The 26290-nt window shown below is 36.2% G+C and overlaps 1 protein-coding gene across 1 annotated transcript; it reads left to right on the top strand.

Annotated features, from left to right (window-relative positions):
* Positions 1-3: 3 nt before the first annotated feature.
* LOC110452200 (XK-related protein 6-like) lies at positions 4-20839 on the top strand. The gene is made up of 3 exons (XM_021500568.1): positions 4-576; positions 13940-14166; positions 14918-20839. The coding sequence occupies exons 1-3, from the start codon at positions 29-31 to the stop codon at positions 15598-15600; spliced, it is 1458 nt and encodes a 485-aa protein (XP_021356243.1). The 5' UTR covers positions 4-28; the 3' UTR covers positions 15601-20839.
* The last annotated feature ends 5451 nt before the right edge of the window (positions 20840-26290 follow it).

The following is a 26290-nucleotide window of genomic DNA, read 5'->3' as shown; positions in this document are numbered from 1 at the left end:
CGCGAGAAGTTGAGAAGTAAACATCGAAATGGCTTCGACCTCAGGTGGGGTGTCAAATTCACGATGTAACGGCCTGGGGAAGAGAATTCAAACTCGACGGACAAGTTTCAAACTAACCCCGCAACAGGAACAAAAAGCAAATGGATACCAAGTTAACTCTCTTCAGTTACAGACCGAAGATGACAGGGACAGGACACATGCGGATCGTCCGACCCAGCCCTCAGCCACCGTGTTTCTGGACGATGTAATTGATCAAACGGACGGTTCTTATCGTTATCCCTTTACCAAAATAGACCTTTTTATCACACTGTTCTCCACCTTATTTTTTCTGTATGATTTTGTGTCCGACATTGTGCTGACTGAAGAGTATTTCCGACATGGTCGCTACCTGGCCTTCTGGCTCACTGCTGCCTTTACCGTGTTGCCTGCTGTCATATCTAACGGTCTCAGTGTCCAGTGGTACTATCTCGACTACACACGTGAAAAGCAACACCCGGAGATCATCGGCACCTCAATGTGTACCTGGTTCTGCCGTGTGTTCTTCACTTTCCCACTCATGATGGGTCCTGCAGTGCGGTAAGATATCGCCCGTAAGATAATACAGTTGTCATCGTACAACACACCAAAACTACCATGCGCACATCATTCATACATACAGTAGTGTGCACATTGCCCGCACATATTGTGCACAACTGTGCTATTTAACAATCAATTGCCCTGTTGTGTTCTAAGTACACAAATATGTTACATATGATAAGATTTGTTGATCGATGTTACAGAATGTAAAAAAATCTGGAAGGCTCGGACGAAAAAGTTAGATTTGGTATATATATGTAAAAGATGTGCATTGATTAGATTGCGTCAGCTTTAGGGAATTTCCCTTAAGCTCAGTCAGTGTCTGACTATGGGAACTATGGTAGAGCATCAGACTGGAGAGCCAAGGGTCACAGGTTCAAGCCCAAGTGACGGCACTATCTTTATGACTATTCCTTGTCCTAGCTACTACACTGTACATATATATATATTGCATTTTTTTTTATTTTTCAATGAATGCATGTTACACGTTATTACACTGACTGTAAAACTGTCAAAAATGGGGTTGTACTGTCAGGTACGTATACAGTGTACATGTAGTTGATCGCCAATGAGACTTATCTATGATTTAACAGTTAGGAAAAACACAACTGGATTTTACCTGTACATGTATTTATTGTGTCCGTCATGCATGCTTTGTGTGCAATTTTCTCACCTCCTTCACGCTTGACTCTAGGTGCAAAAAAAATATACTTGGTTTCCCCTGACATGTCCGAAATTTAAATGGTCGGTAAGTATCCATTTGTTCCAGAATGTAGATACCAAAGACACACTTTATATAATTACGTTAATTGTCTGCATCCTGTTTGATGACATCATAAATTTTCATCCTCGTCCACATATATATCAGTACAAAATTATATATGAATTAACCTGTATTCACACAATATAACTATACTGTACAAAATAGTTCTATTTAGTGGTGTTCCGATTATCGAAAAGTATAAAATTGATCGACTACAGCTATATAACGAGTGCTTGACTATGATTTTGTAGGCTCGATTAATCAAAAATTAAAAAAATCAAAACACTGAAGATCTTAGCCTAGCTGTGACATCCAATGTGGAACCAAGGCCAATGCATCCTGGGTCACTTCACTGATACTAAATGTGTTTGCCCTCTGTTACATTGGCGCCTACACATATGATATGGACCAGGGAAGCATTGACAGAAAGGCTTGAATTGTCTCTCGCAGGTTTGGCTGGAAACATTAATAAGACTAGTACTTCTTCCTGAAGTTGAAGTGTGTCATCACAGTAAACCGTTAGCTGCTTCCTACTGACTCGGCTAGGGAGAATTTCTCTATAGCTTAAGCGCTTTGGTGTGGTTTAGACTTCACTATATATAGTTAAAGGTCCCAGTTTGATCCCTAATGAAGCATTGCATTTAAGGCGTGATTCAATTACAGTTATCTGTACTCGAAATCATATGCGGTAATACTGGTTTTTAGAACAAAATTTGATTGACAAACGTTTTAATTTTGCTTGCTCATTCAAGTGTACATGTATGTGTACTCTTCACAATATCTTTACATATCTCGCATGTAAATTGAGCTCTAAATGTACCTCTAAAATCTGTTCAGGTTTTTTTTGTTTGTTTGTTTGTTTGATTTTGTTTAACGTCCTATTAACAGCTAAGGTCATTTAAGGCCGGCCTCCCCTGTGTGCAAGATGCATGCGTGTAGTGTATGTGTGTGTATTTTGGGAGGCTGCGATATGTTCGTGTTTGTCTCCTTGTGATAGCGCGGAACTGATGCCGACTTTATAGTGCTACCTCACTGAAACATAATGCCGAAGACACCCAGCAGGACGCCCCACCCGGTCACATTATACTGACAACGGGCAAACCAGTCGTCCCACTCAGGGGTTTTACAGTGTTGTCGGCATCTCTTTGTCAATCTTTACAAAAGAGTACAAAAGCAACATGACACTAAGATGTTAGCCTGAACACTGTTTTATTACAAAACTATCTGATTTTGAAATTTCCATGGGGGAGATTTTGCATGCTCAAAATTAAAACACAAATAAAATGTGTGTATACACCCCCTAGAGACAAAATAACCCTTTAAATGACATATTTTTAGTTGTTAAATATAGGAACAGACAACAAATTCACTCTTTGAAAACACCAAGTTCAAGAGTCCAATAAATCTGGAGTCTCCCTTTTAAATAGGGAGGGTTGGAAAGTATGAATGTATAGGTCTAAGCCAGGGAAACATGGGCTATCTGACTGTTCGGTTATTGATTAGGTAAACGGTTCATGACCTTCAGACTGAGTAACTGGTTAACCGATGACTGCGCAACCCTAATACAAGGTCATCTACCGGTCAAAGATGTGACCAGGTATATATCTGTGTGCTCACCTCTCAATTGATGACCATTGGTGTGTCATAACTAGGAACCAACTTGTACTGATGACCATAATAAGTAGTAGTGTGTAAGGTAAATCCAGACCCACTAATGACCAGTCACGTGCACAGGTGCATATCAGTTAGGGCCATCCTTCAACAAATTGTTTGTAGTTTTCAGAAAGACTCACTTAAATGGCACCTACTGAACCTTTTTTCTTTATTTTATTTCTATAGAAAAACATCATTAGTGTTTTTCTATAGAAATAGGACATTTTAGGAGGGAAACCCTACGTACCTACCCAATGTAAAAAGTGTGAGGAGGGAAAGTGAAAACATACCCCAGTATATGAGTTATTAAGGAAATTATGAAATTTGTGCACTGCATTATTTTAACGCTGTATTATAAGTGTGGGTATGATCATGTGATACGAGTACATCATTCAATGTATTTAGTGTGTATTTTGATCCTTGAGAATGAGATACTCTTAAATAAATGAAAAAGTTAATTCAGTACAAGGCTCCAAATAAATATAGACAGTCTACGTAAACAGTTATCTCTATTAATCATTGATAATATCTCTAAAGCTATTTTTATCAAACTCTTTCACGCACTTGACACTTTAATTGAGCAACCAATTTTTTGGCCAATGAAACACCTAAATTGAACACACTTTATGTACAATAATTGGCTTATTTAATTTGTTGGTTAGAAAATTTCACTTCAAGGAATAGAAAATTACATGGAACAGCTAGGCTACGTTAACGTTTCAGTCGAACAATGCTGGTGCATTTATGCTAAAATATATATATATTTACCCCCTGATGTAATCACAAAGTTCTGTAGAGCTACGAATAAATGAATATCTCATTTTAAAAAGAATCTGTTCTTTCAATGTGATAGGAAATCAATGACTCCCCCGGAAACCTGTATGTGTTATACCTTGGAATTAGATCTAAGTCTGTGGTGATACATGTATACATATGCCCTGTTCTGGGGGTATTATTTTAGAAAGATTTACAAAATGTATATCCATGCACCTAGGTATCTTGTTTATTTAGAAATGTGAACTTCGAGACCTGATCACACAGAGATTTGTCAGCACTGCATTTATACATGTCAACCCTCAAACAACATGAAATATTCAAATATTAATGTTGAAATACCTGTGTGGGCCCACTTGACTGCAACACTGGACTGGTAAATGGTCAAAATGTATTACTTTTTTACGTATCTATTATTAGTCCCCTACAGGTGAAACCGGGGGGACTAGATAGGTTTTGTCTGCGGCCGTCTGTCCGTCAGTCGGCCGTCCGTTACCTTTGGTTAAGGTTTTGGTTAAAGCTTTGTAATGGCTTACCATTCACTTAATAATGATGTTAGGATGCTGGTTCTTTAGGGATCTAGCATCAATGCCTGGGAACGAAAATGTTGGTGTGTTTTTTTCAATTTTTGACATGTTTTGGACTTCATTCAGTATCTTGGCCAAAATCTGCAGGTTAAAGTTTCGTAATGGCTCAATGTTCACGTGTTAGGATGCTGATTTTATGTACAGGGGTTCTTTAGGGTCTACCATTAATGTTGTTTAGTGAAAGTGGAAAAATGATTTTATTTTTTTGAATTTTTGACATGTTTTCGAATTAAGTATCTTGGCCAAAATCTGCAGGTTAAAGTTTGGGTTACAGTTTCGTAATGGCTCACCATTCACTTAATAATGGTGTTAGGATGCTGATTTTATCGAACTTCCACAATACTTACCTCAGCTGTACAGCATCTGTATACCTGCTTCACCTTTTGAATATAACAGATTCATCAATAAACGACATGGGGTAAGTAAGGGCGTTACATTGGTCCGCAATGTATTTACTGTGTACCAATGGAAAATCTTTTGAAAACATCGTTGCTTGCAATATCTTGTTTGCTATATCTGTTGGGGGCATCAGTAGGGGACATGTTATAATTGTATTGATTCATTAACACCCACAGAATGCTTTTTTTTTTTCTTCATCTAGATGATCACTTATGATCTTGACATGTGCAGTAAAAATATAAATGTACTATTTTAAAGAATTAAGAAAATATTAAAAGATTGAAAATTTAATAAAGAATTTAATCCATCCCCTGCATGCTGTCCCCAGTGTTTTGGTATTATCAATAAAATACTTGTAAATTTAAACCTGAACCACCTTTATAACTTGTATTGTAAGTCATTTTGCTTTCTATAACGACCCACTGTGGCTCTGTGGACTAGCTGGTCGCCTAGCTTGCGATATTCTTGTGGTGCGTGTCAGTTGCTAGTTGATATTGATTGGCAGCCCACACCACTAAGGATTATAGGGGCTTAGGGACGGATTGTCTTTCCTTCAGGTTGGCAGGTTGCAGACAGATTTTGCATAACAAGTTGCTACATTCTCAGAGATTGCTAGAACACAGACAGTCGCTTTCTGAACTAAAGTTGTGTTACACAGAAAGTTGCTAGACATCTCATACAGATTTTCATAGCAACTAAAATAATAGGGTAAAGTACAACAAACATAAAACACTGGTACCTATTAGGGTAAAATATATACCATACATAAAACACCGGTACCTATTTGGGTCAAATCTATACCCTACATAAAACACTGGTACCTATTAGGGTAAAATCTATACTGTACATAAATGCATATTAGGGTTAAATCTATACCATACAAAAAATGTCTATTAGGATAAAATCTATACCATTCATAAAATGCCTATTAGGATAAAATCTATGCCATACATAAAACGCCTATTAAAATTGAGCTATATCATCAGTTTTTGAACTTTCATTTAATGACTTCTCCTTTTTAGACTAGTGAAATGAATTCGTCAGGGCAGGTATACAATACAAATGTATTATACATCGAGATGCAGGTTTTAGGTCATTATTTTCTTAAAAGGAAGTCCTTTCAATATTCTTCAAATTTTTGACTGTGACCTTCNTCTATTAGGGTAAAATCTATACCCTACATAAAACACCAGTACCTATTAGGGTCAAATCTATACCCTACATAAAACACCGGTACCTATTGGGGTCAAATATATACCATACATAAAACACTGGTACCTATTAGGGTCAAATCTATACCATACATAAAACACCGGTACCTATTGGGGTCAAATCTATACCATACATAAAACACTGGTACATATTAGGGTCAAATCTATACCATACATAAAACACCGGTACCTATTAGAGTCAAATCTATACCATACATAAAACACTGGTACCTATTAGAGTCAAATCTATACCATACATAAAACACCGGTACCTATAAGGGTTAAATATATACCCTACATAAAATACCGGTACCTATTAGGGTCAAATCTATACCCTACATAAAACACTGGTACCTATTAGGGTCAAATCTATACCATACATAAAACACTGGTACCTATTTGGGTCAAATCTATACCATACATAAAACACTGGTACCTATTCGGGTCAAATCTATACCATACATAAAACACCGGTACCTATTAGGGTCAAATCTATACCCTACATAAAACACTGGTACCTATTAGGGTCAAATCTATACCATACATAAAACACCGGTACCTATTAGGGTCAAATCTATACCCTATATAAAACACTGGTACCTATTAGGGTCAAATCTATACCATACATAAAACACCGGTACCTATTAGGGTCAAATCTATACCCTATATAAAACACTGGTACCTATTAGGGTCAAATCTATACCATACATAAAACACCGGTACCTATTAGGGTCAAATCTATACCCTATATAAAACACTGGTACCTATTAGGGTCAAATCTATACCATACATAAAACACTGGTACCTATTAGGGTCAAATCTATACCCTACATAAAACACCGGTACCTATTAGGGTCAAAGCTATGCCATACATAAAACACTGGTGCCTATTAAGGTCAAATCTATGCCATACATAAAACACTGGTACCTATTAGGGTCAAATCTATACCATACATAAAACACTGGTACCTATTAGGCTCAAATCTATGCCATACATAAAACACTGGTACCTATCAGGGTCAAATCTATACCATACATAAAACACTGGTACCTATTAAGTTCAAATCTATACTATACATAAAACACTGGTACCTATTGGGGTCAAATTGTACCTATTGGGGTCAAATCTATACCATACATAAAACTCTTATTAAGATCAAATCTATATCATACATAAAATGCCTATTAGGGTAAAGTCTATACCTTACATAAAACTACTATTAGGGTCAAATCTTGAAGATAAATAAAATGTCTATTAGGGTCAAATCTATACCATACATAAAATGCCAATAAGGGTAAAATTTATACCATACATAAAATGTCTAGGGTAAAATCTATACCATTCATAAAATGCCTATTAGGTTCAAATCTTTGCCATACATAAAACACTGGTACCTATTAGGGTCAAATCTATACCATGCATAGAACACTGGTACCTATTAGGGTCAAATCTATACTATACATAAAACACTGGTACCTATTAGGGTCAAATTGTATCTATTTGGGTCAAATCTATACCATACATAAAACTCCTATTAAGGTCAAATCTATATCATACATAAAATGTCTATTAGGGTAAAATCTATACCATTTATAAAATGATGATTAGGGTCAAATCTTGACGATACATAAAATGTCTATTAGGGTAAAATCTATACCATTTATAAAATGTCTATTAGGGTAAAATCTATACCATTTATAAAATGTCTATTAGGGTAAAATCTATACCATTCATAAAACTACTATTGGGGTAAAATCTATGCCATACATAAAACACCTATTGGGGTAAAATTTATACCATTCATAAAACACCTATTGGGGTAAAATCTATATACCATTCATAAAACTCCTATTATGGTTAAATCTATACCATTCATAAAATGTCTATTAGGGTAAAATCTATACTCTACATAAAATGTCAATTAGGGTCAAATCTATATACCATTCATAAAACTCCTATTGTGGTAAAAACTATACCATTCATAAAATGTCTATTAGGGTAAAATCTATACCATTCATAAAACTACCATAGGGGTAAAATCTATACCCTACATAAAACACCTTTTAGGGTAAAATCTATACCATACATTAAATACCTAAATGGATAAAATCTATACCATACATTAAATACCTAAATGGATAAAATCTATACCATACCTAAAATGCATTTTAGGGTAAAATTTATACCATACATAAAATGGTTATAGGGTAATATCTATACTATATATAAAACACCTATTAGTGTAAAATCTATACCATACACAAAATGCCTATTAGTGTTAAATCCATACCATACATTAAATGCCTATTAGGGTAAAATCTATGCCATTACATAAAACGCCTATTAAAATTGAGCTATATCATCAGTTTTTGAACTTTCATTTAATGACTTCTCCTTTTTAGACTAGTGACATGAATTTGTCAGTGCAGGTATACAATACAAATGTATTATACATCTAGATGCAAGTTTTAGGTCATTATTTTCTTAAAAGGCAGTCCTTTCAATATCCTTCAATTTTTTGTAACACCTTCACCGTATATTACTTCAAAGACACATTACACCTTTTAAAAACAAATCCGCCTGAGATTATTAATTTTGTTTGTATGTGCCTTACAGTTTATTGATATAAAACAGATTCTTGCAAGTATTATCAAAAGTGTCGGAGAAAATCTGGAATTCTAAGTATGTTTATTGGTACAAACTGCAAACTGTAATTATTGGGCGTCGTTAACATCACATCAGTACCTGGCAATTGAAGCCTATCCCTACATTGTAATTTATATCATATGCATGTTTAGTGAACATAGCGCTGGGTATTTAATAAAAAGAGTTCTTTCTAAATTGAATATATTGGGGTGTTTTTAAATAGTTTAATGGATCAAATAATGTTTAAAGTTTAGTAGGGTTTGTTGGCGTACTAGAGGAAAGCACCCAGTAAACCCAGATCTTTATACTGTAGGTGTAAATATCTATTGAGTTGTACAGTTCTAATTGAAGAACACAAATTTAATCAAACAGAACAGTTTAAATGTGACACGCACAATATTCTGAAATTCATTCCAACGCAGAAAAATGAAATTAAAATGTTGATGAGGTTATTTATTACTTAATCATCTGTACATATGGTACATGAAACTGTTGGCCTTTTTTTTTATGTTTTTGCAAAAATCAAGATTTTTACTGAAGATTTAAAATAACATGTAGGTACAGAACATGCTTGCACTTACTTAGTCATTTCTAGACTAATAAATGAGTTGGAAAATTTTAAATTTTAAAAAATACACAAATTCATCAACTTAAATCTACAGGCCTCCCAGGGCTTTGTTTTCTGATCATTGTTGCGACCGACATGTTCTTTCACTTCGCTACTTAGGTAGATCATCGGGATAAAACACAGTTTATTGAAATCTTTCTATAAATACCTATGAATAGATTGTTTAGATCCTCTATATAAGACTATTGGCTATACAATGACATTTGTATACTTGTCTGTGGGAGCTCGGAGTCACTGGTGAGTTAATAATACAATCGTGTCTACGTTATTTCTCTCCATAATTCATTCAGAGCTGTTTTAAGCGTCACAGGTCGTCTAAAAACTAAACGATGTGAACTGTCCTAGACAAGATAACCATGAATCACTTTTGTGGGTGGGTATATAGATATGTAGGTATATAGATATGTGGGTAGGTATATCTATAAATATGTGGGTAGGTATATAAATATGTGGGTAGGTATATAGATATGTAGGTATATAGATATGTGGGTAGGTATATAGATATGTGGGTAGGTATATAAATATGTGGATAGGTATATCTATAAATATGTGGGTAGGTATATAAATATGTGGGTAGGTATATCTATAAATATGTGGGTAGGTATATAGATATGTGGGTAGGTATATAGATATGTAGGTATATAGATATGTGGGTAGGTATATAGATATGTGTGTAGGTATATAAATATGTGGATAGGTATATAGATATGTGGGTAGGTATATAGATATGTAGGTATATAGATATGTGGGTAGGTATATAGATATGTGGGTAGGTATATAGATATGTGGGTATATATATAGATATGTGGGTAGGTATATAGATCTGTGGGTAGGTATATAGATATGTAGGTATATATATAAATATGTGGGTAGGTATATAGATATGTGGGTAGGTATATAGATATGTGGGTAGGTATATAGATAAATATGTGGGTAGGTATATAGATATATGGGTAGGTATATAGATATATGGGTAGGTATATAGATATGTGGGTAGGTATATAGATATGTGGGTATGTATATAGATATGTGGGTAGGTATATAGATATGTGGGTAGGTATATAGATATGTGGGTAGGTATATAGATATGTGGGTAGGTATATAGATATGTGGGTAGGTATATAGATATGTGGGTAGGTATATAGATATGTGGGTAGGTATATAGATATGTGGGTAGGTATATAGATATGTGGGTAGGTATATAGATATGTGGGTAGGTATATAGATATGTGGGTAGGTATATATATATGTGGGTAGGTATATAGATATGTGGGTAGGTATATAGATATGTGGGTAGGTATATAGATATGTGGGTAGGTATATATATATGTAGGTATATAGATCTGTGGGTAGGTATATAAATATGTAGGTAGGTATATAGATCTGTGGGTAGGTATATAAATATGTGGGTAGGTATATAAATATGTGGGTAGGTATATAGATCTGTGGGTAGGTATATAGATATGTGGGTAGGTATATAAATATGTGGGTATATAAATATGTGGGTAGGTATATAGATCTGTGGGTAGGTATATAGATATGTGGGTAGGTATATATATAGATCTGTGGGTAGGTATCTAGATATGTGGGTAGGTATATAGATATGTAGGTATATAGATATGTGGGTAGGTATATAAATATGTGGGTATATAAATATGTGGGTAGGTATATAGATCTGTGGGTAGGTATATAGATATGTGGGTAGGTATATAGATATGTGGGTGGGTAGGTACCTGTAGTACGGTCTGATGGAGAGGGTGAATACTTGTAACAGGTTCTTGGTATGACGAAGCACCTTGTCCATGTCTAAAAGCCGTACCTGTAGCATGGTCGGACGGAGAGGGCGAATACTTGTAACAGGTTTCTGATATGACCAAGCACCTTGTCCATGTCTACAAGTCGTACCTGTAGCATGGTCGGATGGAGGGGGTGAATACTTGTAACAGGTTTCTGGTATTACGAAGCACCTTGTCCATGTCTACAAGCCGTGCCTGTAGTACGGTCCGATGGAGAGGGGGAATACTTGTAACAGGTTTCTGGTATGACGAAGCCCCTTGTCCATGTCTACAAGCCGTACCTGTAGCATGGTCGGATGGAGAGGGAGAATACTTGTAACAGGTTTCTGGTATGACGAAGCCCCTTGTCCATGTCTACAAGCCGTACCTGTAGCATGGTCGGATGGAGAGGGGGAATACTTGTAACAGGTTTCTGGTATGACGAAGCCCCTTGTCCATGTCTACAAGCCGTACCTGTAGTACGGTCCGATGGAGAGGGGGAATACTTGTAACAGGTTTCTGATATGACCAAGCACCTTGTCCATGTCTACAAGCCGTGCCTGTAGTACGGTCCGATGGAGAGGGGGAATACTTGTAACAGGTTTCTGGTATGACGAAGCACCTTGTCCATGTCTACAAGTCATACCTGTAGTACGGTCCGATGGAGAGGGTGTATACTTGTAACAGGTTTCTGGTATGACGAAGCCCCTTGTCCATGTCTACAAGCCGTACCTGTAGCATGTTCGGATGGAGAGGATGAATACTTGTAACAGGTTTCTGGTATGATGAAGTAACTTGTCCATGTCTACAAGTCGTACCTGTAGCATGGTCGGATGGAGAGGGAGAATACTTGTAACAGGTTTCTGGTATGACGAAGCCCCTTGTCCATGTCTACAAGCCGTACCTGTAGTACGGTCCCATGGAGAGGATGAATACTTGTAACAGGTTTCTGGTATGACGAAGCACCTTGTCCATGTCTACAAGTCATACCTGTAATATGGTCGGATGGAGAGGGTGAATACTTGTAACAGGTTTATGGTATGACGAAGCACCTTGTCCAAGTCTACAAAACAAACCTGTAATATGGTCGGATGGAGAGGGTGAATACTTGTAACAGGAGATCTAGCTAGAGCTTGAGAAATACACTAGAGACAATGCTCTAAGGCTCAGTGTGATTACTGGACAAGAGATCTTGATCTGTTTACATTGCCTGTTCCTGACATATGGCAGAAAATGTTTGATATATCGGTCTTCATTATAGAAACAGCCTTTTATTAAATTCTATCTAGTTTGTATCCACAACTAAAATTGCCTACAAATAGAGTTTCTGTGGGGAAATTCTATTTAATCAGTAATGTAACAGAAAAGGGAATAGTATGCTTCCACCCGGGATCGAACCCAGGTTCCTCAGTCAGACGCTCTACCACTGAGCTAAAGGCAAAGTCCTTCTAGCTCGAAGCTAGAAGACAACCGTTATCCTAAGTACAATTAAAATCTGCCACACTACTCCACCCTTTTTAAATGTGTTCACCCTCGAACACCACAACCCAGGTTCTAACTCCCTGTCACCACAGGGAGGGCCACTGACACCATTTGTTACAGGAAAGAGAATAGTGTGCTTCCACCGGGGATCGAACCCACGATCTCCAGGTTCCTAGTCGGGTGCTCCACCACTGAGCTAAAGGGAAATTCCCACTAGCTCGAAGCTAGAAGGCGACCTTAATCCTATGTCCAATTAAACCCTGCCACAGTAAGATGATTTTAAAAAAAATAGTGACTCAATAAGAGCCAGGGTATGTCTGTATGGATGGTCAATTTGATGAACCATTTGAAGTCAACACAGTGATTTTTGTAGGAGTTCTTATATTCCTGTCAAAAAAGTTTTTTGACAGGACATAGGCCTAGGACATATCATGGTATGAGGACACCCTTCATCCCTTCATCCATCCAAACTTTAATTTCTGCAAGATAACTTGCTTAAGTATCGTTCAATTTTAATGAAATTGGTAAGAATGTATGTTATATAAAGAGTAAGGCTATGTTCGAACTTAAGCAAATACTGTACTGTAATGAATAACTATGAGGCACCACTGACCGGCATCCCACGTTACACTCTCACAACGGATCGACTGTCGCTTTCGCTTGCAGATTGCAATGTTGACAAATATTATATATATATATATAGACGACTGGAATGACAACTTAGAAAGAAATCAAGTTTAACCTTTTATTATGACAGAAAACCATTTAACGACATTAACGGACATGTGGTGGTCAACGACTTCCTTCAATGTAATATTTTTCTTCATTCTGTATGCGAGTATGTACGATTTTATTACTCCAGTACGGACATTGATCTCATTTCTTTACCGTGTATTATTCTCTTCATAATAATGGACACTCGGTCTTTTTTCAACGCCTCACTTCAATGTCCTAAATTCGGAGTGAAAAAACAGGCCGATTTTGGCAATAATTTGTACAGGATTTTTTTTTTTTGCTTTTGGAACTTATTCAAACATTATCTGTTTTTATCTCTTTGAAACATACTTAAAACAAGGACAATGTGAAATTTCACAAGTTTATTCAAAATAAGTGGCAAAGTCCGAAAAAACAGAGGTACCATCATTTGAACCAATACTGAATTTTGCCTCATATATAATTAGGAGGTAAAATAAGGTAGGTGTTGTATGTGATAATTGAGAATATTTATTACCAGGGTTGTAAGTTGAAAATACAATATCTTTTTATAAGTGCATCCGTTATCAGCTGAAATGTCATTTGAACCATCCCTGCCAAAATCAGCATCAATGTCTTATGATTAGCTGGAGGCAAAAATACTGAAGTGGACGGGATAGTATTTGGGATATCCAGGGATATTTTTAGATTTCCAGATATGACATACACAATGATGTGGTTTTATTTACAGACATGTGGAATATATCTACCATGGTTGTAAGTCCTGGACTAAAGACAGTGATGAGGGGGACAGGAAGAAGGCAAAGGACCACCATTACAAACAGATGCTGTATGAGGACAATGATGCCAGTCTGATACGGATGCTGGAAAGCTTCCTGGAGTCCGCACCTCAGCTTATCATCCAACTTTACATCATACTCACCGAGGAGAAACATGACAGTCCTCCATTTTTTACAAGTAAGGCAAAACATTTGAGAAAACAAAATCGTTTAACCCTTTCACCCCTATGTAACTTTAGTAGACTCTACCATGAATATATGGATGAGTCAATTATGGTCTACAGTGGTGAAAGGGTTGAAGACAATTTTATGCCAAAGTTGTTAAGACCATATGCATTAGATTTTTAGATTAATGCAGTTTCAAGATTATTTGAAGAACTTGAAATAGGCTTCTGTGCTAACAAAAAGGGAAGATTAATTGTAACTGTAATCATTGGCTAGAACTTGAAAATTAATTTGACTCCAGGGTTTGAAAGGATTTGTCTATTTAACATGTATTTTGGCCCTCTAAATTTGAGGAAATATGTTACTTCAGAAATACCTGAATGACAAGGGTCAGCTGAAAGTCCTTTTAAATCAAACTACAAATGACAGGTAACAGAGTAATTCAATTCAATTGGATATAGTATGATTTGATTTGTGAAAATATAAACTGGAATTAAACATTTCTGATAATTTACCATTTTGGGTTAACCCTTTCACCACTGTAGACCATAATGGACTCTTCCAAATTATTGCATGGTAGAGTTCACTCAAGTTACATAGGGGTGAAAGGGTTAAGTGTGTTTTTGTTTGATGATAAATTCTTGAATATAACCAGATTTCTGTTGTCATTTCCAGTCTTCGTGAGAGAGAAAAAATCCCCAAAATAGTACAAAACGTAACGTAAACATGGCCAGGTCAAATACCAGTTTGTTCATCTCTTTCAGTGTATGTCCGCCCAGTGGCCATGTTAGGGTCATGGATTGGTCTGTCCTGGTCCCTCGTGTCCTACCACAGAGCTCTCCGCGCTATGCATGCTCATTCTAGTGGGTTGACCACCGCTAGCATGACTGGCCTCGGAAAAAACATCGGTGGAGCTATTGGTTACTTCCTGTGGCGGGCCTGCGAGGTCGGACCTCGTGTCATCATTATAGCACTTTTTGCATCACAGCTCGGTTATATAGTCCTTGTCGCAGCCGGATTTCATTGGCTAAGTATGACCACGTGGTTGTTCTTCCAGAAAACTGAGTTTTATCCGAATCGTCGTGACGAGATTATATTTAACATCGTGATAGGTTATGTGTTAGTTTTTTGTTTTATTAATACCCGTGATGGTCATACAAGATTTCGAGTCATCATTTATTATTTCGTGTTTTACCTCGAGAACTTTGCCATGCTCTTATCCTGGACCTACTTTACACCCGATAAAAGTGAGTGGTTCTACTTCATGGCCATTTCCGTTGTAGCATCTGGCTTTGTGTGCCAGATAGTGTTCCAGCTCTTCTTCTACATGTGCTGCCACCCCGAGAAAATCGAGATTTGCCTGAACCCGTGTAAGGATTTTATGTTTTATCGGTCTGTGTGTCACAGCCTTGATGAGGCTGACAGAGAACCTCCCGCTTATCTTTAATATACATTGAAGAATTTTTACTTACATTGATGCACATTTATGGTTTAGGCTAGGCAAAAAACTGTTTCCTGTTAATTTTATTTTTCTAAAATAAAGTTGAGATGAAGACAGAACGTAGAGAATGATACGGGTACGTATACATAATTGTTTGGATAGAAATACAAGTGTTATTCCTGTTTACATGTAGACAGGATTGAGATAGGCTAAGATTATACTCAGCACAAAAAGAAAGGTCAAACACAATCACCTGTGGACTGCCTCTACATCTGTGAGAACAGGAAAACCTTTTTATAGTACATAACTTTATAAACTTTCAGGCGTAGAATACCAACCAAGTGACACCCAATTAATTAAATCATTCAAGCGTACGTAGTCTGTGATGGCCCATAAACTCCTCATGCCTTTTTGCAGATAACTACAACAGTGATTGGTATAAAGTGGGAACGTAGTTCATCTATCTATCGCCTCATTACGACTAAAATCTCATAAAAAGTTGTCACCAATAGGTTTATACCATTACGCCATGACTGTCGCAAGTTTAGAGGGAAAGGGCTGTTGGCAGAGGACTCGCCTTGACACATCATCGTAACAACTGCTTAAAATGGGTCAGTGTACATGTCAACATCAGGTGTTTCCCTAACGGAACAATATTAATGTGTTGTAAGAATCACTTACTGTATAACACGAAATGTTTGTGGCTAATTTCTTTCGTGGTTTGAAGCCATTTAGATCGTTTCATGGTACAAACTTTCGTTGATATCCTATAATAACAAACAGTCGACACGTATATCATTCAAATTCGCTCTATTTATGTTTCGTGGTTCAATATAGCAACCACGAAAACCACGAATGTTTATACACAAGGAACATTTCATGTTATACAGTAATGGGAGACGTACAGTCAGAGTAAATGCTTTGAAAACAGCTGCATTGTTGTGGGGACCGGTTGTGGTTTCCTATGAACAATGCCGGTTTATGCCTCTCTTTGTTATGTCATATCTCCTGTACCTTTTGGCGAACTAATTTGAAATTTCATACTTGCGCACAGAACTTCATTTATTCCCGATCACAAGTATAACAATTAATTATAAATCCCTGATGAGGTCGGAAATGACCCATAATGCCCCTAGTCATACTGAAACATATTACCTGTTAACCCTTTCACCCGTAGGTAACTTTAGTAGACTCTACCAGTTATTTATTAGGACGAGTCCATTGTGGTCCACAGTGGTGAAAGGGTTAAGCTCATATTGAAACATGCTTTTGTATATAACTTAACATTGATATTGTGGCATCAGGGTCTGTATTACAATATATGGATAATACGGTGAATTATCTAAAGTATCCGTGTAAAGTATTGTTTACCTGTCTTTTTAACTGAGTATAGAGAAAGGAAGCCTCATCCACGAGGCATCCAATAAACAGATTTTTCAACAACAAAAATCCTGAAAATTAAGAAAATTTGATTTATCATCTGAATTGTTGTTCCAGAAAGGTCTTGAACTGAAATGTTCTGACTAATGATGTTTACACTGTGTCTACTTACATAACATTAACTGTATGTTTACCTATATGTTTACCAGTATGTTTACCTGTACGTTTGTAATTAGTGTCTACACCTTTACTCTAGTAGCTACTGATACACCTAGTCCAATATTAACCTCAGGTACAAATGTTGAGCACTAAACTCTGTGTGTAAGTAAGTCGTAGGTTAAGAAAAGGTTGTACTAATTGTATGTTTTATTATTGGTGTCATTTTCTGTGAGATCGAAAGGGATGATAATGAATTAAGAATTATGATCACTGATCTTTGTTTCCTCAATGTTAGCTGTTAATAAGATTCTTTGTTATGTTTTAGAAATGTTGACCAATTTTAAGTTAAATATATAATGGTAATGAAAAAAACCCAATTGTTATGATGACCTGTTTTATTTTTTTAGAAAAAATCTTTGAAAGTCATATCTTCTCAACAAAACATCTAAGGTGGTGACATTTGGCAAGTTGCATTCTAGGATGAAGGGGTATAAAATTTATTCAACTTAATATCCTTGTTTGACTTTCAAGGTCACAAAGACCGAATTGGTTTAAATCTTGTGACAGGTTGTGACTTAAGACACTGATAGTTTGCCTGCAGCTTTATTGAGTGATGCAGGCCCATTGGGCCTCTTGTTTTAACATGTCTTGTAATTTTTGGTATTTCGATATTTCTAAATTTTGATTACAATTGCATGTGCATGCTTTCAAATGCAATAATTCCATAACTCGGGGTATTATATATGTACTTAACAGGTCATATCTTTTAGTATGAACTTTTAATTAAAAGGTCATATGTTACAATATGAACTTAAAAGGTCATATATATATATGCTCTGTTAGTTGGCATAAGCATTAAATCATTTGCTTCAGAATTAGACAATGTTTTATTATATAATCCCTTCTTTTTTGTATCTGTTATAATTACCGACGTTTGCTTATCAGCTTTTTGGAGATTACTAAATAATTAATTCACTTGGAGTTGGAGAATATAGAGCCAGCATAAACAGAAATCCTTGATGAAATCCTAATGCTGGTTAATGGTGTACTAACATTTTGTTTGATGTTTTCCTGACTTTTGTAGTGTGCAGCTCATGCTTTTCGTTTTTATGTCACATCATAAAAAAGGAGGGCTTGAACATTTGGTTTTTGCAAATTGTTTAACTCATATTCACCCCTGAAGACACATTTGAACTCTTCCAATTCAAAGGTTGGAATAGCTCATTATAAAATTTCAGGGGTGAATGAGTTAAGAATGCACAGAGCTTGTTGAAATAATTTGCTTTTTTAACTGTTCTGATGTTACTTATTTTATACATTACAGTGTATATTGCTTGTTGATATTAACTACAAAAATCTTTCGTTAGTGTACACAACATTGCAAGGCGCTTTTACCGGCAAATTATTTTGAAATCATTTGTGGGAAGAGATTATTAGGACTCCAAATATGGTATTTGGTCAAGTTTTATTTAGATTTATTGATGCATAGTTATATAGATGTTACTGGCAAATTGCAATTCTTTTCAAATTGAATGATAGGGCATATTTAAACTAACACAAGGGCATATTTAAATTTCACACAAGACAAAACAAATATTGTATATATAGTTTAGCTATATATCGCATAATTACTATTTAAACTTAACACAAGACAAACAAATATTGTATATACATGTAGTTTAGCTATATAATTATCTAATAGTTACAGATACATGTGTATAGCAACTTAAACTGGTATAAAGTATATATTTAATATTATATCTGTTTAACGATACTGATATGTAAGTAAGGGGAAACTCATAATGAGCCCTTTTGCATTGAAAAGTGAGAAAATACATGAGGGCAAAAACATTAAAGTGTACAGACGGTATCTACAGATCTAGAATTGAAACACAAGCCAAATCCTTGACTACGTGTTGATTGAAATGAACAAAAGTTCTAGCCAGACTATCTGGTTATACTGCATGTTTTAAGTGTAATCTTTTTGTCCGTACCTGTATCAGTCATTATACTATAATTATGCTTGGTTAGCCTTGAATACCAATAGTATATAGATATAAATAATCATATTTATCACATACTGTACTGTGTTATCCAGTAAATATACCCATGTTATATTTTTTGGCGTATAAACACCCATGTAGTATGACCTATCAGCCCTGTGATTGGTTGTAAGTTTCAAATGTGACAAGTACACGACGTCACAGACTTACGCACTAGAGTCAAAATGGCGGCTTTTTACATTTCAAGATTGCATGAACATTGTCGTTTTACAAATCTTAATAATGTGATGAAAAGGATCTTACTCTCAATTTCATTTCATATGAAATTTATGGAACTCGTCACAAATTTTTCATTTTAGCATGCCAGAAGCTCACTAAATTGAAAAACTCTTTGACTCCTTTCATAAATCTCAGATGGAATGGAAACTCGTGTAAGATCCTATATGTATCTTCTGAAATATAGATATGCATATGGCATTAAGTTGTACCAGGGTATGATATCAATATACATTAAATATGTCTATATTGAAACCAAGGAGATATACTAGGTTATACCGGGACATATTGTTCTCTATACAGTAACATAGATCCATAACAAACCTGAGAGGATCTACAATATTTGTTGACAAGTTTACAACAAACCCCAGGGGATCCAAGATTTTAGATCTCTTCAGTAAAAGAGTCTGTTAATGAATCCCAGGGTAATTAAGATATTAGTTTTCTGTACAGTACATTTTATCTGTTAACAATCCCAGGGGAATTAAGATTTTAGTTCTCAGTACAGTAAAATTTATCTGTTAACAAATCCCAGAGGAATTAAGATATTAGTTCTCTGTACAGTAAATTTTGAATCCCAGGGGAATTAATATATTAGTATTTTGGTTCTCGGTTCAGTAAATTAGGTTTTCAACCAAACCTAGGGTACCTTACATATTAGCTGTATACAGTAAGGGGCGTAATAAATTGATAAAAAGGTAAGAAAGAAACATAAGCTGACATAAGTAAAAAATGGTTAGGATAAATTAGATATCTTTACAGTAAAGCCTGTATAATGTAATCTGGGGGCATTAGAATTAGTTCTCTAATGAAGAGTCTATAGAGTAAATTTGGATCTTTATACCTGAGCTTTCTACAGTAAAACAAATCCAGTGAAAAGATTTTGTACATTAGTCGCTAGAGTTTTAAGACAAACTCTAGGAGACATTGAAATATTCCTCTCGATAAGAAGTATGGACGGGTATATCAGAAATACTGGGGGATAGGCTAGGGTAGAAGAAATAAGTGCAAAAAACATGTTTATGCCAGATATTAATGTGCCCGGTGTTTGTAAAACTTGCTTTTAATCTAATGAGAAATTGGTTCTCTACAGTAAAACACGTTTATAATGAACCTTAGAGAATCTGGTTTAACTATATAGCTACAGCACAACTGGTTTATAATACAAAATGTATATAAATAAAAATAATAACAGTATGAGTTTTATATTGATGTAATGCAGCTTTTTTATATCAAGTCTTTTTTAAACCCTTGCATCACTAGTAGGCTAGTCAATTTGTATTTTTATATAATTTTTTAATATAAAATGATGCAATCTTATCTACAGGTTTTATAGTGTCTTGTAATCATTTCGTATTACGTTTTATTTTATTTTATTATAAACAGTCTTTTTTTTATGAATGTTTATGTACAAAATAAAATGTGAAACGGCCAAAATATTAATAAATTATTATGATGTTACTCCGGATGTTTCTTGGGTTGTATTTATATCAACTTGTCAACGTGTCAATAACGATGGCTGCAATTTTTGAAGCTTCTAGGATTGAAGAAAAACAAATATTACAACTTCATAGCGATGTAGTTTGTATGAAACTGTACAGGATCCATCTAGATTTAGCTAGAAGTCACTTGTAAAAGAAAGAAAAAAGGAACACAAACTAATGGGAGAAGGGATCGCATTGTAGGCATACTAGCCTAAACTAAAAACCAGGGAAGGACTAGTCCCGTCCTAAGCATGTCTAGTTTCAGGAATTCTTATTGTTATATTTTCATCTCAAACTGTGTTCACATTTCTTCAAGGCAGATGGCTTCACTGGAAATCATTCGGGCAGTTATTCAGGATGTATAGGGAACAGAAGGTTTCAAGAGGTGTTACATGTTCAATGAATAAGCTTTTAACGTTATTAATGCTGTCTGATAGAACACATCTCTAATGCCTTGAGCATATACAAATCCACTACTGCCTTAAAATATCTGAATTGCGCCCACTTTCTCTCTGACATATTGAAACACCTGTCAAAGACTTACTGGACTTTCTGAGGTGGTAGACTCGGCTGGTGGAACTTTTAGTCCTTGAGTTTGCTGTAACCTTGATGGCCACAGTTATCTCCTTTTTGTGTCGCCTGCGAAAAGCTGGTGACACATAGGTATTGCTATGTCGGCGGCGGCGGCAGCGTCCGGACAGAGGTTTTCATGCGATAACTTTGAGTTTCCTTGGGCCGATCAAACTCAAACTTCATGCAGTGCTTCCTTACCAAAAGCGCTTGCTTGGGATTGTATTTCAGGTCCAAAGGTCAAATGTCAAGGTCACTGTTACTATAAATAGAAAATCTGTTTTCGTGGGATAACTTGAGTTTTGTTGGGCCGATCAAACTCAAACTTCATGCAATGCTTCCTTACCAAAAGTGCTTGCTTGGGATTGCTTTTCAGGTCCGAAGGTCAAAGGTCAAGGTCACTGTTACTATAAAAAGAAAATCTGATTTTGTGCGATAACTTGAGTTTCCTTGGGCCGATCAAACTCAAACTTCATGCAGAGCTTCCTTACCAAAAGTGCTTGCTTGGGATTGCTTTAAACATAATCTATAATTATTGCTTACTTTTAACATTATTTCTTGAAATGAAAAGTGTATCTATTAATTTCTTTGTAATCTCCCAGCTTCCTGCACAGGCGACACATCCACTAACGTGGAATTCTTGTTTTTTGTAGTGAGTGTTCAAAATGTCTCGCTAATTATTTAACTTGAAATTAACCAGTACAGCTCTTAATTTTGAAATTCACGAATCATGTTTTTTCTGTACAATACCTCCCGTTCTGTTTTAACAGTTAGTTTGGACCAACATGGATTTCCATCAGTTTGGCCCCCTAGTATCACCAGTGAGTCCTAGAAGGACAAAACAGCTGTATGGTGCAGTGTTATTCAGTTTTGGCTCTCTGTACCTATTGCCAGATCTTAAAGGTGGTGTCACCTGTGTGCATTCATTGTTCATCTCTTGCTCGTTTATCCAATCTCTGTTTTGAGATTCTTTGGGACTCTAAGTTGGGTAGAGTTTTATGTGAGTTTCTAAAGGTCGGCCAAATTGACAGAAGCTAGGATGTATCTGCATCTACACATGTACAGTTCGGCAGATCATGGAGACTGTGTCTGCATGAGAGTATTTTCAATCGTACTCTCGATAGTTCTTCTACTTCTACCGACCAACCTCAACAATTTGAAGATTACTGTCAGAGGAGGGTATAAATATATTATAATTATCGACCTATAATTACTAAGCTGTACGACTCTGCTTCCCCAACTTACTGTGTTATCATGTTGCAGTTGATTTTGAAAGACTCGTTCCAAATAATTCCTTTGGCTTCGATAACACCTACATATCTATTGAGAACGGTTGTCTTGCAGTGGTGTTACATGTACAGCAGTAAAAGACTTTGATATCAGTTCTGTCAATTTCACATACCTCTTGAAATTAAATCATCTGGCTAGCTACAAATCCAACGATAGAAGTGATTTAAAAATTAACAGAAATGATCCGAAGTGTTGTTATTTTTCAAGTCTGTCCAAAATCCAACATGGCTGACATGGTGGCCATCTTGAAAAATAACACCCACATTTCAACCGTCAGTTTTGTCAATGTGTTCTTCGTAATCTCCGGTTGGATTGGAAAATTTGCCAAACATTAGGATGCTGGGAAGATGAATCAAAGAGTGTAAAGGAAAACTGTACACAATAAACTTGTCTTTGTGATATATACACTGTAGGACATTACTTTAGTATATAAAACAGAACACCCGAAGCTGTGAAATAGTATTTTATTAATTCTGATCAAAATCATCTACATAATAATCACAAGTATGAAAACAGTCAATTGAAACTTGTTAATAACAACAACTGTTTAAACTTCAGGATCTGCCTGCGCCATTGGAAGGTAAAGTAACATCCATCTAGGTGGAAGGAATATAACAAAACATTGAGGAAACTGGAGAAAGAACGCCGCCAGTGGGCAAATAAGGTCATACATCCACCGAGTCTCTTATATAGCCATGGAAAGGTCACTTGTCGGTCACACATTCATAGAGTTACCGATCAAACATTAACAGTAAGTCACTTGTCTGTTACACATTCACAAAGAGTCGCTGGTCAGTCATACATTCCTAAAGTCGCTGGTCAGTCATACATTCCTAAAGTCAGTGGTCAGTCATACATTCCTAAAGTCAGTGGTCAGTCCTACATTCCTAAAGTCACTGGTCAGACATACATTCCTAAAGTCACTGGTCAGTCATGCATTCCTAAGGTCACTGGTCAGTCATACATTTCTTAAGTCGCTGGTCAGTCATACATTCCTAACGTCACTGGTCAGTCATACATTCCTAAAGCCACTGGTCAGTTCATTCCTGAAGTCACTGGTCAGTCCTACATTCCTAAGGTCGCTGGTCAGCAGTACATTCCTGAGGTCACTGGTCAGTCATACATTCCTAAAGTCACTGGTCAGTCATACATTCCTAAAGCCACTGGTCAGTTGTTCATTCCTGAAGTCACTGGTCAGTCCTACATTCCTAAGGTCGCTGGTCAGCAGTACATTCCTTAGGTCACTGGTCAGTCATACATTCCTAAAGTCACTGGTCAGTCATACATTCATAAAGCCACTGGTCAGTCATACATTCCTAAAGTCAGTGGTCAGTCATGTATTCACAAGAGAATCTGTGGATGGTCATTAGTCAATGGTTAAACATGAATCCCAGGTGAGTCACAAGTCAGTCACATGTCATAGTGAGTCAGTCACTGGTAAGTCTTAGACAAGTCACTTGTAAGTCTAATACAAGTCACTTGTAAATCTAAGACAAGTCAAGTCACTTGTAAGTCTAAGACAAGTCACTGGTAAGTTTAAGACAAGTCACTTGTAAGTCTAAGACAAGTCACTGGTAAGTCTAAGACAAGTCACTGTTAAGTCTAAGACAAGTCACTTGTAAATCTAAGACAAGTCACTTGTAAGTCTAAGACAAGTCACTTGTAAGTCTAATACAAGTCACTTGTAAATCTAAGACAAGTCACTTGTAAGTTTAGGACAATTCACTTGTAAGTTTAAGACAAGTCACTTGTAAGTCTAAGACAAGTCACTGGTAAGTCTAAGACAAGTCACTGTTAAGTCTTAAGACAAGTCACTTGTAAATCTAAGACAAGTCACTGGTAAGTCGTACACCAATGTGGAGTTAATAGAGAGTGTGTATAGGGGTAAGTTACATGTGACTTTGACAAGGGTGTCCTTATCCATACCTCAAAGGGAATAGTCCTCTTAACAGACATGATTGAAAAAGGTTCTCTCATATCTTTTCAATAAATCGTGTAAATGTCTACACTGAGAGTTAACCTATTAATCCCCAATGGGATGGTATGACTTATATGAGACGTCACTGATTTTACAGCATGTATTTGTGACGTCAAAGGTACCAATGAGCTCCAAAAATGCCACGTAAGATAACAATGGTTACTTTCTGATATGTGATATTAAGATAAACACATGTTTTAGAGAACTGTCATACTTCTATAGAGTCTATAGAGACTATATGGGCATCTGTCATATGTCACTAAGCTCAACAATCATATGTCTAATGTGTCATTGTATTCATCAATCATACGTCTAATGTGTCATTGTGTTCATCAATCATACGTCTAATGAGTCATTGTATTCATCAATCATACGTCTAATGTGTCATTGTATTCATCAATCATACGTCTAATGTGTCATTGTGTTCATCGATCATACGTCTAATGAGTCATTGTGTTCATCAATCATACATCTAATGTGTCATTGTATTCATCAATCATACGTCTAATGTGTCATTGTGTTCATCAATCATACATCTAATGAGTCATTGTGTTCATCAATCATACGTCTAATGTGTCATTGTGTTCATCAATCTTACGTCTAATGAGTCATTGTGTTCATCAATCTTACGTCTAATGTGTCATTGTGTTCATCAATCATACATCTAATGTGTCATTGTATTCATCAACCATACATCTATGAGGTGTTAATAAAATCATCAGTTGTGCCTCTTCAGGGGGTCACTGTTGTTAACAGTCTACATTTATGGAGAGTCACTTATGTCATCAGTCATACGTCTATGGAGAGTCACTAAGGTCATCAGTCATACGTCTATGGAGAGTCACTTTGGTCATCAGTCATACGTCTATGGAGAATCACTAATGTCATCAGTCATACGTCTGGAGAGTCACTAAGGTCATCAGTCATACGTCTATAGAGAATCACTAAGGTCATCAGTCATACGTCTATAGAGAATCACTAAGGTCATCAGTCATACGTCTGGAGAGTCACTAAGGTCATCAGTCATACGTCTATGGAGAATCACTAAGGTCATCAGTCATACGTCTATAGAGAATCACTAAGGTCATCAGTCATACGTCTATGGAGAATCACTAAGGTCATCAGTCATACGTCTATGGAGAATCACTAAGGTCATCAGTCATACGTCTATGGAGAATCACTAAGGTCATCAGTCATACGTCTATGGAGAATCACTAAGGTCATCAGTCATACGTCTATGGAGAATCACTAAGGTCATCAGTCATACGTCTATGGAGAATCACTAAGGTCATCAGTCATACGTCTATGGAGAATCACTAAGGTCATCAGTCATACGTCTATGGAGAATCACTAAGGTCATCAGTCATACGTCTATGGAGAATCACTAAGGTCATCAGTCATACGTCTATGGAGAATCACTAAGGTCATCAGTCATACGTCTATGGAGAATCACTAAGGTCATCAGTCATACGTCTATGGAGAATCACTAAGGTCATCAGTCATACGTCTATGGAGAATCACTAAGGTCATCAGTCATACGTCTATAGAGAATCACT

This window comes from Mizuhopecten yessoensis, unplaced genomic scaffold (assembly GCF_002113885.1).
Source record: "Mizuhopecten yessoensis strain PY_sf001 unplaced genomic scaffold, ASM211388v2 scaffold6459, whole genome shotgun sequence".
NCBI lineage: Eukaryota > Metazoa > Mollusca > Bivalvia > Pectinida > Pectinidae > Mizuhopecten > Mizuhopecten yessoensis.
This window is presented reverse-complemented; position numbering and strand designations above follow the sequence as displayed.